This window comes from Berghia stephanieae, chromosome 5 (genome assembly GCF_034508935.2).
Source record: "Berghia stephanieae isolate SIO BIC M18660-M18661 chromosome 5, UCSD_Bste_1.3, whole genome shotgun sequence".
Taxonomy (NCBI): domain Eukaryota; kingdom Metazoa; phylum Mollusca; class Gastropoda; order Nudibranchia; family Aeolidiidae; genus Berghia; species Berghia stephanieae.
This window is the reverse complement of record NC_088364.1, coordinates 57,880,954-57,894,585: the sequence shown is the minus strand read 5'-3', so window position 1 is coordinate 57,894,585 and position 13,632 is coordinate 57,880,954. Positions and strand designations below refer to the sequence as shown.

Here is a 13,632-nt window from a genome sequence, read left to right as displayed (position 1 = left end):
ATTTTTTTCCTTGTAAATCATCTCTCTGTTATGTATTATTATATTTGTTCTAATTTATATTGTAAGCATTTGAGTGTATTCCTCTTAGTGGGGGCCGTGCTTGTCTCCGGATGAGACTTATTGGTGATCTCAAACTAAGAACATTGATGGTATGCTCTTGGAATCTACATCTGATCCCTATTTGTTCCCAGTTCCCCTTTGTCTTACTTTTTCTTGGATGCTTTAATTGTAATTCTAGAACTTTTTACTGTCCCATTTTCTTCCTTTTTACTGGCGCTGATATAACCTAAATGTGTTGCAAGCGCCGTAAAACCCTTAAAAACAAAACAAAACAGGTTGTGGTAAGAAAATCAACTGCGAAAATAAACCTGAAGTAGCAGACGTGAGCAGAGCTGAAAGACGATCCTGGGATCGAGAACTTACCTTACAGTATTACAGTACTCTGGTGATCATGTTTGGTGGCGTTTTTATGCACATCCACTGGAGGTGTACAAAAATGCACCGTTTTTATGCACCTCCGTTGGCGGTGCTGGTTGATTAATGAAAATGTTGCTGCTTGAAGCTCGAAGGAAAAAATAACGATGAGTTGAATTGTAAGCTTCAATTTAATAGACGAAGACATACTGTGGACCAGGGACGGCTGGTAATAATGGGCAGGGTGGGCAAATACCAGCCTGTTTTTTCAAGTTATAAGCTGTATTACCAGGTCCGAAATAATCAAATTTAAATTAGATAATTTCAAAAGTTACTACTTAAACTTGATACTTCGTACTGAAATCAATTTGTGTGTATTTTTGATAGATTGCGAATCACCATGCACCCCGTAATGCATAATCCAGGAAATGCTCCTGTTCTTTTTATCACCCCCTCCCCACCCCAACCACTCCACACCACTCCGCCCACATCGTCATCTCATCGTCACGTCGCCTGACGGTGAACTAACTCCGATTTTTGCTGTCTGGCCTCTCTAGTACTTGGTCGGGCTAATTCAAATGAGCCCACCTTATTAACCAGTTAAAACTAAATAGAGATTTTGGCAAACGAACTTTTTCTTATTTATTGCCTTACTTGTGCTGGTGGTACCATTAATGTAATGACTTTGGGAAGGTTCCAGTATTGAATTAAATGTATTAATTTACTAATATATCAATTTATTATTCATTTATGTTGTTTTTATATATTTGTTTATCCATTTAAATTATTTCTTTTTTTTCTCGTTTTCTTTAGTGTTTCTCGAAACTCATTTATTTAAATTGTTTACTTATTCGTTCTTTTTATTTTTATTTTTGTTTTTAAACTAATTAATTTGTTAGTTTTTTTTTCAAATTCTTTAAGTTATTACCGCTGTATTTTTAAAAGAAAATTTTTGCCAGACTAAATATTTTTTCAAAACAATGTAATTTTCTATTTTATTCCCTTTAATAAAACAAAACACTTTTATTCGAAAGTCACGACTAAATAAATATATAAAATACAACCACTATTTTGATTTTCTCATCTCAACAACTGAATTAGTATAATATATGAGATGTACTCTTCTGAGAAAGGAGTGAGTTGAATTCTAAGTAAGGAAATAAATACGTTTAAGGCAAGGGTGGGCAGATTCCGTACTTGCCCGTCCTGAATCTAATACATAGGCTACATAAGATAGTTCGCGATGAAGAGGCGGGAAGCAAGGGGTTGGTTGGGGAAGGAGCAAGGATAACAGTGTAGTGTCGTTATTGTGATAGTCTAACGAATGCATGCATGAGGAGAGATTGGTGACATTATTTTGTCTTTATTGTAATATCGTATGGTAATCATCATTGTCGACGACATCGTCGTTGTCACCATCACCCAATGATGAAAATGCGCCTTATAAATGTCATGTATTATTATCATTATCATCATCATCATCATTATGCGTCTATATATATATATATATATGTGTGTGTGTGTGTGTGTGTGTGTGTGTGTGTGTGTGTGTGTGTGTGTGTGAGTGTGTGTGTGTAATTGGATGCGTGTGAACTTTTGTTCGTATGTCCGAAACTGCAGTATGTAATTTTTTTTTTTAATGATGGTCAATGTGAAGCGCTTCGAAGCTTCGGCACAAGCGCTTCAAAAATGTACATTTATTATTATTATTATTATTATTATCATTATCATCATGATCATCATCATCATCATCATCATCATCATCATCATCATCATTGAGAATAACAACAACATTAACTACAAGTACTAGAATCGCAATAAAAACAATATCAACATCATCATATAATTTCCGTCATCGTCTCCACAACTATCATTCTAACCAACAGCACCACCAAAACCACTACCATAATTACATCCTCCCTCACCGCCTCCTCCTCCTCCTCCTCCTCCTCCTCCTCCTCCACCACCACCACCACCTCTACCACTATTCCAACCACTACCACCACCGGTACAATAATTCTAACCCCCACCATATCTACCACCAACACCATCACAACCACTCCTTTGATTTACAAGTTGTTTTTGCAAGTTAAGTTTGAGAAGAGAAATGATAACAATTATCACTAAAAAGATCATTTATTTTACAAGCACTATTCCTCGTCACCTTGACATCTCTAACCTCCCAAAACCGCCGGGCGAAGGTAGCTATTATCGTCTTTTATCATAACCAAAACATAGATACTCAACTGCCTTTGTTTTAAATGTTTGATGTTTGGCATTTTAATTACTGCAGTAGTATCTCAGTTGTGTTTCTTACGGTGTCCCCTACACAACACCAAGCGATTAAATTTCCCCACTTTAACCTATCAACCATTGAGTTCGAATTTACTCAAACTTGACGTCATGTTACGTTTTATCGTTTTCACCAAAAATGATGCAATTTGAGCTCTGAATGAAACTCGAGTCATATCGCTGTTTTTGCGTCTCGATTAAAACTTTAAAGTTACTACTACTGAAAACCAGTAATGTAACAGAATATTAATCACGCCGTTGAGGGGTTAAAATATCTCTTTAATTTCTCGAGTGAACAAAATGGACTTGTATTGTCAAGGTGTTGTATTGTCTTGTCACTTTATTTTTAGTTGTATCCTCTTTCGTGATTCATTTTTGATTGCTTTTGGAATAATTAAAAGCTACGGGTATTGCCATTTCATTGTGAATGTGATTATTTGTGGTTGAAATATTTAAGGGGAATTATGAATGAAATTGACAACATCTTTCTTCGGAATTCGTCTACTTTTTCATTCAATGAAAAGTTGGAGATAAAACGTCTTGGACCACACCAGCCTCGTGATTTGATCATTGTTAAAGATAAAAGAAAGTTTAAAACATCTTGGTTTGAAAAATTTAAATGGCTTACTGTAAGCGTTGCAAAAAAGAAATTGTTTTGTTTTTACTGTGTTCTCTTTAAAGGAAAATCTTGCTGGTCAACAACAGGATTTGATGATTTGAAACACTTGTCTGAAAGCTTATCAAAACATAATACCTGTGCAACACATATATCCAATGCTGTGAAATTCAAATTTTTAGGAAGTACAGACATCGGTCGGCAGATTAGTGAAAGCTATAGTCTTTCTATCCAAAAACACAATGAAGATGTGAAGAAAAATCGATACATATTGTCCAAAATCATTGATTGCCTTAAGCATTGCGCGATTCACGAACTCCCTCTTAGAGGCCACGATGAGAGCCAAAGTTCTTTGAACAAAGGTATTTTCATTGACACTATTCATCTGCTTGCAAGTTCAGATAACATTCTCTCACAACATCTATCCCAAGCGACAGTTAACAAATACACATCAAAAATAATTCAAAATGAGCTTTTAGACTCTGTACTCTACGTCTACAATGAGGATTTAAAGAAAGATTTAGAAAATGCCCGATTTGTTGCTGTTCAGGCAGATGAAACAACTGACGTTTCCAATCAGTCTCAATTTGTAATTATTTTAAGATATTGCAAAGATGGCGAAATATATGAGCGATTTTTAAATTTTGTTCCTGTTACAGATAGGTCAGCAGAGGGTCTCTCTATTGTCATTAAGTCACAATTAGATCAATTTGATTTAAAACACAAACTGATTGCTCAATCGTATGATGGCGCGAATGTGATGAGTGGTAAAAATACAGGAGTGCACGTTCGGATGAAACATTGGTTTCCATACGCACATTTCGTTCATTGCTACGCGCATCAATTAAATCTAATATTGAGACAAGCGTGCTCAGCAGTTCAAGCGATTAGAATATTTTTTGCCCAATTGGATGGCTTTTCAGCATTCTTTTCAATTTCCCCAAAACGCGCCGATCTTTTAAGATCAATCACTTCTAGTCGGCTTCCCAGACCAGCACAAACTAGATGGAATTTTCAGAGCAGGTGCCTTTCTAGTGTTCAAGATTTAAAAGAAGAGTTACTTGAATGTTTTAGGAAAATTCAGACTGAAGACGGTTGGGACGCTATATCGGTGCGCGAAGCTGTTGGACTCGAACGAATCCTGAATACTGAGGAATTCAATTTTTATTTGACCCTCTTTAATAGGATTTTTAGCCATGCTAACATTTTATTTGCATACCTGCAAAACAGAACAATAACCGGACCAGATATAATTCAGAGCGTTGAAGATTTCAAATCTAATATTTCAAAAATAAGATCAGATGTTGACAGTCTCTTTAATGAAATTGTTTGCTCAACCGATACTCAGTCAAAAAGAAGACCTCAAAGCAATTTAACCGCTCATGCAAAAGAGGCTTGTGATATTGTAGTTACTCAAATAGAGGAAAGATTTTCTCAATATGAACAAATATCCTTATTTTCACTTGTGAACCCTATGAAATTTTTGACTTACGTGGAATCAAAACCTTTAGAGAAAATAAAACTTGTCTGCCAGTATTACCCGTTTTTTAGACAAAAAGAGATTAGAAAACGAACTTGAAACCGTGTATTCCAACAATATATTTCAACTGCTAGAAAGCTCGCAACAGCTTTTAAAGGAAATAATTGAACTAGACCTCGAGGATGATCTGCCAATGGTGTCAACGTTGTTAAATATTACGTTAACAACACCAGTCTCCACCGCAGAAAGTGAACGGCTATTTAGTACTTTAAAGCGGATCAAAACATGTGTGCGGAATACCATGGGACAAGAGCGCTTGAATGCGCTCACTGTGATGTCCGTGCATAAACAATGGTTGTCCAAAATTGAACTTAACGACATGATCATCAATCATTTTGCATCATCAAAGACTCGACGAATGGATTTAATCTATAAATAGGTTGGTACATAAACATGAACTATAATTTATTTTTAAATGTCGTTAATTACATTAGTTATTTGCGTATATATATATATATATATATATATATATATATATATATATATATATATATATATATATATATATATATATATATATATATATAATAATAATGACCGAATCATCTTTGCCCGACCACTATAAATAGGCTAGAACCGCCACTGCTGTGGACGTCTCTGATTTCCCCTTTATCAACAAAACACGACGAATAAGACACTGAGGACGAATGAGAGATGTGTAGTGTGAATGGCGTAGATAAGGTAAATAGACATAAACGATGATGGGACGGGAAGTTTTTGAAAAATAACAACAAAGAAGAAGAAAAAAAAACCCAAATGAAATGACAAAGACACGGTAAACGAATACACTGATGATAATGATAAAATATTATAAAATGATAACAATCGACGTTTACATATAAATTTACGTCGATAACACATTGAATGGTACCGATGTTGTTTTAAACAAAATAGAATAATAATATAATAATAATAATAAATTTAAGGTTTTAAATATATGTCCAGTAACTATAACAACGAAAATGATGTCTTTCTCAATAAAGTAAACTTTTTTTTTAAATGTCCACAATGGGATTGAACCCAGTACTTTCAAGTAAGGGTCTGACGGCTTATCCTCTGCGTTACGGAGCCAGCTGACTGCTCATAACTTTTAATAAGGTCTTTCTAAAACCTGATTTTACCTTCATTGCAACTTCTCTTTTCTGGTTTTAAATTTCGATTTTTTAGATTATTATTATTATTAATTAATTAATTACCAAAGAAGTTAAACCTGAGTATTATCCACCCAAAACCATCACAGTGAAAGCATCAAATGGGCAATAATAATACTTGATGTCATAAATAGATGAAAACTTAAAAATTTAGTGTAGATCTGAAATCCGTAAAGTAATTAAGTGAATACATTATTCTGTCATCTGCCTTTTTTGCCAAATTGGGACCTAAAATTTGCCCAAAAAAAGCCCAAAATTTGCCAAGAAATTTGCCAAAAAGACAAAAATTTGCCGAGGAGAACTAAGCGTTTCAGTAAAAATTAACACGCGATACAGAAAAATATATATATAAAAGACAATTTATTACATTTATTTGACTTGGGAAATGAAATGACTGTGAATAGCGTTGTTACAAAGATTTTAAAGGATCGTTATCCGTAGAGAGTGTAGCTTCCCTTGGTTTGGGACCAGGCAAAGCTGAAACATTTCTCAAGTTTCACAATTTTTTTTTTTCGTTATTTTGGTTTCGCTTCTTATTTTTCCCAAAATTTGCCACGCGATTTGCCAATTTCCCCAAAATTTGCCACGATTTGCCAAATTTTGGAAATTTGCCAAAATTTGCGGATCGCCCTGATATTTGCGGCCGCAAAAAATGCAGATGACAGATTATTTCGAATGCAACGATTTGCGTAAAAACGCCAAACTGACAACTTTTTACACTGTCGAAATTGATTGTTTTTGAGTGTTAGTGTCGTCCGTACATATTTTATGATATCTGTTTGACTCAACGAACTTTCAAACTGACTTTAAATTATAAAAGGAAATCACAGATGACTTCCTGCTGCTGCCACTAATGATTTATACTTATACCGACATCCCTTATTTATTATTTTTTGTATTTATTTTCAATTCCATTGTATTTATTTTCCAACAGTCTACACGTTTTTATATTTCACTTTCTAAACTGCATTACATAGTTCCTCCCCGCCTCCCCTCTTGTCACTTAATTAATTGGGCACCTTTTTAGAAATATCTAGTATTCTATTTTAATTCGTGCTTCCTTACAAAGGAGCATACTATTTCCTGCCAACCAATGTTTTGTTTATACATCTTAACTACGCCACTACCACATTATCTCATTCATCTGTGGTGTTTCATTCATCCTGTTTTGTTGATAAAGGGGAAACCCGAAACGTTCATTTGATCTGTTTTTGTAATTAAATTGAAGCTTACATTCAATTTCACATTAATTATTTCTTCGAGCTTTGAGCAGCAACATTTACAGTGAATACGTTATTTCGAATGCAACGATTTGCGTAAAAACGCCAAACTGACAACTTTTTACAGTGTCGAAATTGGCTGATTTTGAGAGTTTGAGAGTGTTAGTGTAGTCGGTACGTATTTTATGATATCTGTTTGATTCAACGAACTTTCAAACTGACTTTAAATTATAAAAGGAAATCAAGTTATCTGTTTATCTATCTGTAAAAAAAATACATTTCTAATTTTCAAATCTTTCAGTAGAGTTGTGCACCGTATATTTTTTTTTATTGACTCAAATAGCACAATGTTCTCCACAAAGCCATATTTTTTTTAAAGAAAGGATAATAACACTAACATTTTTTGCCGAAGTGGTCTTCTGACCTCCCATGGTGGGTAGAGAGGTGACTTTTGTTGTCTTCTATACCCCAATATCTGGTTTCCCTTTCCATGTTGCTCTGTCTTTGTTCTGGATTGAGATTGCTTGTGTTTTTTGGGGTTTTTTTACACCCCACCTCAAAATTTTACTTAAGTCTTATCGGTGGAGTTTGCGTGTCAAAACTATGGAAATTGAAAACACATGTACTGGTTTTCCATGTAATATTGTCTATCAAACGTGATTTGAACGCCTCTGACTGATTAATCGATTTACTTCAGGACATAACAAGATAGCTATTAGAATTGAAGGGTGTTATATTTATGTTGAGTACCCGATTCCGCCCACTACCTCAACGCCATCGTCATACTTTTCATCGCTTCAACCACCACATTATCAACCCTACCGATAATACTACAACTTCACAACCACCACATCATCATCTCTGCCATCATAATCCTACCACCACTGCTACAACAACAACTTCCAACATCTCTGTCACTACTACGTAATCGTCATCCCTACCACCATAACTAAATCCACATCTTTACCACCAAACCATCATTACTACAACCATCACATCATCATCCCTACCACCAGTCTACAACTGCAAAACATCATCCCTCGCACCACTACTATGTACAACAATCACCACATCATCAACCCTACCGATACAGACCTGCCAACCAGTACATTTTCGCGTATTTTAGTACGATTTTTGGCCCCAAATACGCAGATAGGATTCCAAAGGATTTAGTACGATTTTTTTTCAAAATATGTAAATGATATTGATGATACATTTGATGCAATGATGTGCACCAACTGTTTGTTGACTGTGTTTCTGAATGAATGATGCATCACATACCTACTATAGTTATCATTTCAGTTAATGATGCCAGTTTTCACCAATATTTTTCTCATACATTTTAAAGGATTTGCATAGAATTGTGCATATAAGTTTATTTTATATTTTAAATAGTCTCAGACCACATTTAAGCTTTTGCCGCTTATTAAATATAAAATTTTAAGTGAAAATTAAATTGAACTTACATCTTTGACTATGAAGCCTTCAATTAAAAACTGTATTGCTGATTGGCTTAAACATGAATGGGTTATCTCCCTTTATAATAACTTAAATTACGCTACATGTATTTTGATTTATAAAATTTATAATGATCTTTTTTTTTTTTTCTTTATTACTTTGTACGAGTCTTGAATTACAAAGTGGGCAGCTATAGGAACGGTATTTGGTTCAAAATGAATTCTCTAGAACCATTTTAGAAGTATTTAACTTGTTTTTGCATATTACATACTTGGGAATTTTCCATCATTTGACCAAAGTAATGGTATTACAGTGATGCCAAAACTCCGGTCTGGAGCAAAAAATTCCGGGTTCCGGGCAACTTCCGTCAAATACCGGTGAGGTCTATTTATTCCAAGGATACCCTTCCAGCCACCACATCATCACTACTGCTACAACCATCATCACTACCACTACTACTGCAACCACCACCACCACATCATCATCACTACCACTACTACAATCACCACCCCCACATCATCATCACTACCACTACTACAGCCACCACCACATCATCATCACTACCACTACTACTGCAACCACTACAACCACATCATCATCACTACCACTACTACTACAACTACCACCACATCATTATCATTACCACTACTACAACCATCACAACCACTACTACAACCACCACCATATCATCATCATTACCAATAATACTACAACCACCACTACCACTACTACTACAACCGCCACCACCACATCATCATCACTACCACTACTACTACAACCACCACAACCACATTATCATCACTATCTCTACCACTACAACCACCTCCACCACCCACATCATCATCACTACCTCTACTGCCACAACCACATCATCACTGCCAATACTACTACAACCACCACCACCACATTATCATCACTACCACTACTACAACCACCACCACCATATCATCATCAATACCACTACTACAGCCACCACCAGCACCATATCATCATCACTACCAATAATACTACAACCACCACCACCACTATCACTACTACTACAACCACCACCACCACATTATCATCACTACCTCTACTACTCCAACCACCACCACCACCCACATCATCATCACTACCTCTACTGCCACAACCACTACTACAACCACATCATCACTACCAATACTACTGCAACCACCACCACCACATCATCATCACTACCACTACTACTACAACCACTACCACCACATCATCATCACTACCACTACTACTACAACCACCGCCGCATCATCATCACTACCACTACTACAACCCAGTGGCGTAGGGCCTTAAAGGCTATTAAGGCTAAGCCACAGGTCGTTATTGTCTTGATAATTTGTAATAATTTAACAATAAAAAGTCACACTTTTAATTTTCTGTTTCACAAACAATGAAATTCATTGTTGACATGGTGTTGAAAAACCCTTACAGAGCCTCAAAACTTGAACCAATCACACCGCTTAGAATTTACTACAGCTCGAGTCATACTCGTGCCCCTGACCATCAGTACAGCGTGTGGCTAGGTTGAGAAGGCTTCCAGCCATATTCCCACGGTACAACCAGGCGATGCATTTCACGTTTGCCGTGTGCTATGACTGTGGGCATGAAGAGGCATCTTGACTTTGAACTGAGTCATTGTGGCTTTCTTACTAGCAGCCACACACAATGACCTAATTATTCCATTAATGGCAATCGTGTTGTACCTGTTACCCATCCCTCTTCGAGGCGTGTCAGGCATGTGATATTGAATTCCACTTGTCCCTTTTAACTTGAATGTGAGACTGTATGTATGTTTACTGATCATTCGAGTGTTAATCTGATGTGTGCAGTGTCTGTTTTTAAAATTTTAATTAATTGCTATTATGAAGTGTGATGAATCACGTCTATTACCTGTTGACTATCAATACCAGTTCTTTGAATAGGGAAAATAAACTTTTGATTAAAAGTCTCGGTCCCCATCAACCAAACGATTTTGTACTCACTATTAAAGACGGGAAACAGAATCGGTCATTTAATTTGATAAAGATTGGTATAGTCGTTTTCCTTGGCTTACGGTGAGAATAGAAAAGAAGAGTTTATTTTGTTTTAATTGTGTTTTGTTTGGCGATAACAGCAATACAGAATTGTGTTGGACAAGAAATGGATTTACCTGTTTGAAAAATTTAACACAGAGAGCATTGAACCATCAGAAGTCTAACTTACATTTAAATATCACCACTAGATTGAAAACCGTTGGTACTGTTCACATAGGTGCACAGATTGACAGTGGCTATCGCTTATCCTTAGCCAGGCATTATGAACAAGTTACAAAGAACATACAAATCTTAGGTAAAATAATTGAGTGCATCAAATCTCTCTCTCTCTCTCTCTCTCTCTCTCTCTCTCTCTCTCTCTCTCTCTCTCTCTCTCTCTCTCTCTCTCTCTCTCTCTCATATCCATAACTAAAAGATAATATTCATTCATGCGACAACATATCTCAAATCCAGCCCCATGCTCCTAAATGACCAAGCTACGCCGCTGCTACAACCACCACTACCACATCATCATCACTACCAATACTACTACAACCACCACAACCACATCATCATCACTACCACTACTACCACAACCACCACCACTACATCACCAATACTACTACTACAACCACCACCTCCACATCATCATCACTACCACTACTACAACAAGCACCACCACCACCTCATTATCACCACTACCACTACTACAACCACCACCACTACATCATCATGACCACAACTACTACAACCGTCATCACTACCACTACTACTACAACCACTATCACATCATCATCACTACCACTAACAACACACTACCTACAACACAACCCACCACTACACACAACTACTACAACAACAACATCACACTATCACAACTACATCATACAAGTTTCGTTACCATATAACTACTTACAACATACATCAACACACACAATCATGCCTCACCCTATCACCAGATTACTAAATACATACGCATTATAAGATTTGGCGCTATAATTACATAAATAAAGGAGAAAACTTGCAGGATTGAGATGGGACAATGAGTTAATAGCATAGATATATGAAGCCAATGAGTTATCAATTGGAAGAGAACTAGTACAAATATGTAAATACGAATGCAGAAGACCATAATCATTGTTTATGATAAATGTGAAAATTCTCTTTCGCATTGAAATTCTACTATGATGTTGAAAATCCTTAGCCAAATTTAAGTTGCGTCTCTAAGTATTGAGATGTAATAAAGTAGTATTGTACATAGCAAAAGAAACAAACAAAACAAGAGAAAAGAGAGAGAAAGAGAGAGGAGAGGAGAGGAGAAGAAAGGGGAAGAAGAGAAAGAGAGGAGAGAGAGAAGAGAGAGGAGAGAGAGAGAAGAGAAGAGAGAGGAAGAGAAGGAAGAAGAGGAGAGAGAAGAAGAGAAAAGGAAGAGAAGAGAGAAGAGAAAGAGAAGAGAAGAAGAGAGAGGAAAGAAGAGAAGAAAGAGAGAGGAGAGAGAGAGAGAGAGAGAGAGAGAGAGAGAAGAGAGAGAAGAGAGGAAGAGAGAGGGAGGAGAGAAGAGAAGAGGGGAAGAGAGGAGAGAGAGAAGAAGAGAAGAGAGAGAGGGGAGAGAGAGAGAGAGAGAGAGAGAAGAGAGAAATGTCATTAATACATAGAAAATATCTTCACTTCAAGTATCTTGATTGAAACACTCAATTTCTCAACTTACTTAACCGTATGGAGTCACCAATCTTGTCATCCACACCATGCCACTTCAACCCGCCACCACAGCATCGTCACTGCCACAACCACCACATCACTTCTACCACCACCGCCACCAGAGCTTCATCATCATCACCACCACAACTAGAGCACTTTTTCCACTGACACTAGCACTAGCATCAATGCTACCAACATGTTTGGGGTCTTTAGGTCATTTTGAGTGTTTCGAAAGCAATATCCTTAGTAGAACTGCAATTTAAAACGGTCATTAAGTTTTAGTTTCTCGATAAATCAATAATTTTGTAATCATTAGAGATTGCTTGAATGATGAAGATCAGGGTTTGGTGTTAGCTTTTATATAAATGGCAAATTTCGGGGGTTTTTTTTGGCAAATTTTAGGTCCCAATTTGGCAAAAAATGCAGATGACAGGTGACCTGTGCTTATTTCAGGATGAGACTTGGGTGATCTCAAACTATGCACAATGAGACGTTAGGGTTAAGGGATGACATTATTTTGTTTGTTTATTGCTTTAGGTCTCTTCCAACACAAATGAGGTTATATGAGAGACCGCTGAAACAAAAAAACAAGCAATCTAACAAAAATAGTACAAATGTAAATCAAAATCATAACCTAAAGATATAAGCTAAATTATAAATAACCAAGAACAAACAGGCAGAAGATTTACAGAAAAAAAAATATCCCCTGTCAAAAATACAATCACAAACCAAAGAAGCAGGATAGGCTAGTAAAGAGAAGAAGAAACGACATCACTATCGGATCGTACACCCATGCGAACATCATAGGTATATGATTCAAGGGTGATGCTCCCATCCAACCACCCGCGATGACATTATAATTATGACAAGGGACTAAACAAGTGTGTATGAAAGGTGCCAGACAAAACTAGAAAAAAACCCATCCCAAAACATGTCAACCCAGACTGGGGATTGAGCCTCAGACCTTATGATTACAGGTCAGACGTGCTACCGTGACACCAGAGGCTTCTGATAGTTGGAACAATTTTAATACTACACCTTTATTCTTCACAAGGGTACACGGTTTACACTGTGAACCCCAGGTTGCATCAAAAAAATAAATACATGTGTTTGTTTTTTTGCTTTTAAGGGTTTTACGGCGCTTGCAACACATTTAGGTTATATCAGCGCCAGTAAAAAAGAAGAAAATGGGATAGTAAAAAGTTCTAGAATTACA

General features: G+C 36.4%; 1 protein-coding gene across 1 annotated transcript; it reads left to right on the top strand.

Annotated features, from left to right (window-relative positions):
• The first annotated feature begins 3,170 nt into the window (after nt 1-3,170).
• On the top strand, nt 3,171-4,901 carry LOC144973980 (zinc finger MYM-type protein 1-like). The gene has a single exon (XM_078916869.1). The coding sequence runs from the start codon at nt 3,171-3,173 to the stop codon at nt 4,899-4,901; it is 1,731 nt and encodes a 576-aa protein (XP_078772995.1).
• The last annotated feature ends 8,731 nt before the right edge of the window (nt 4,902-13,632 follow it).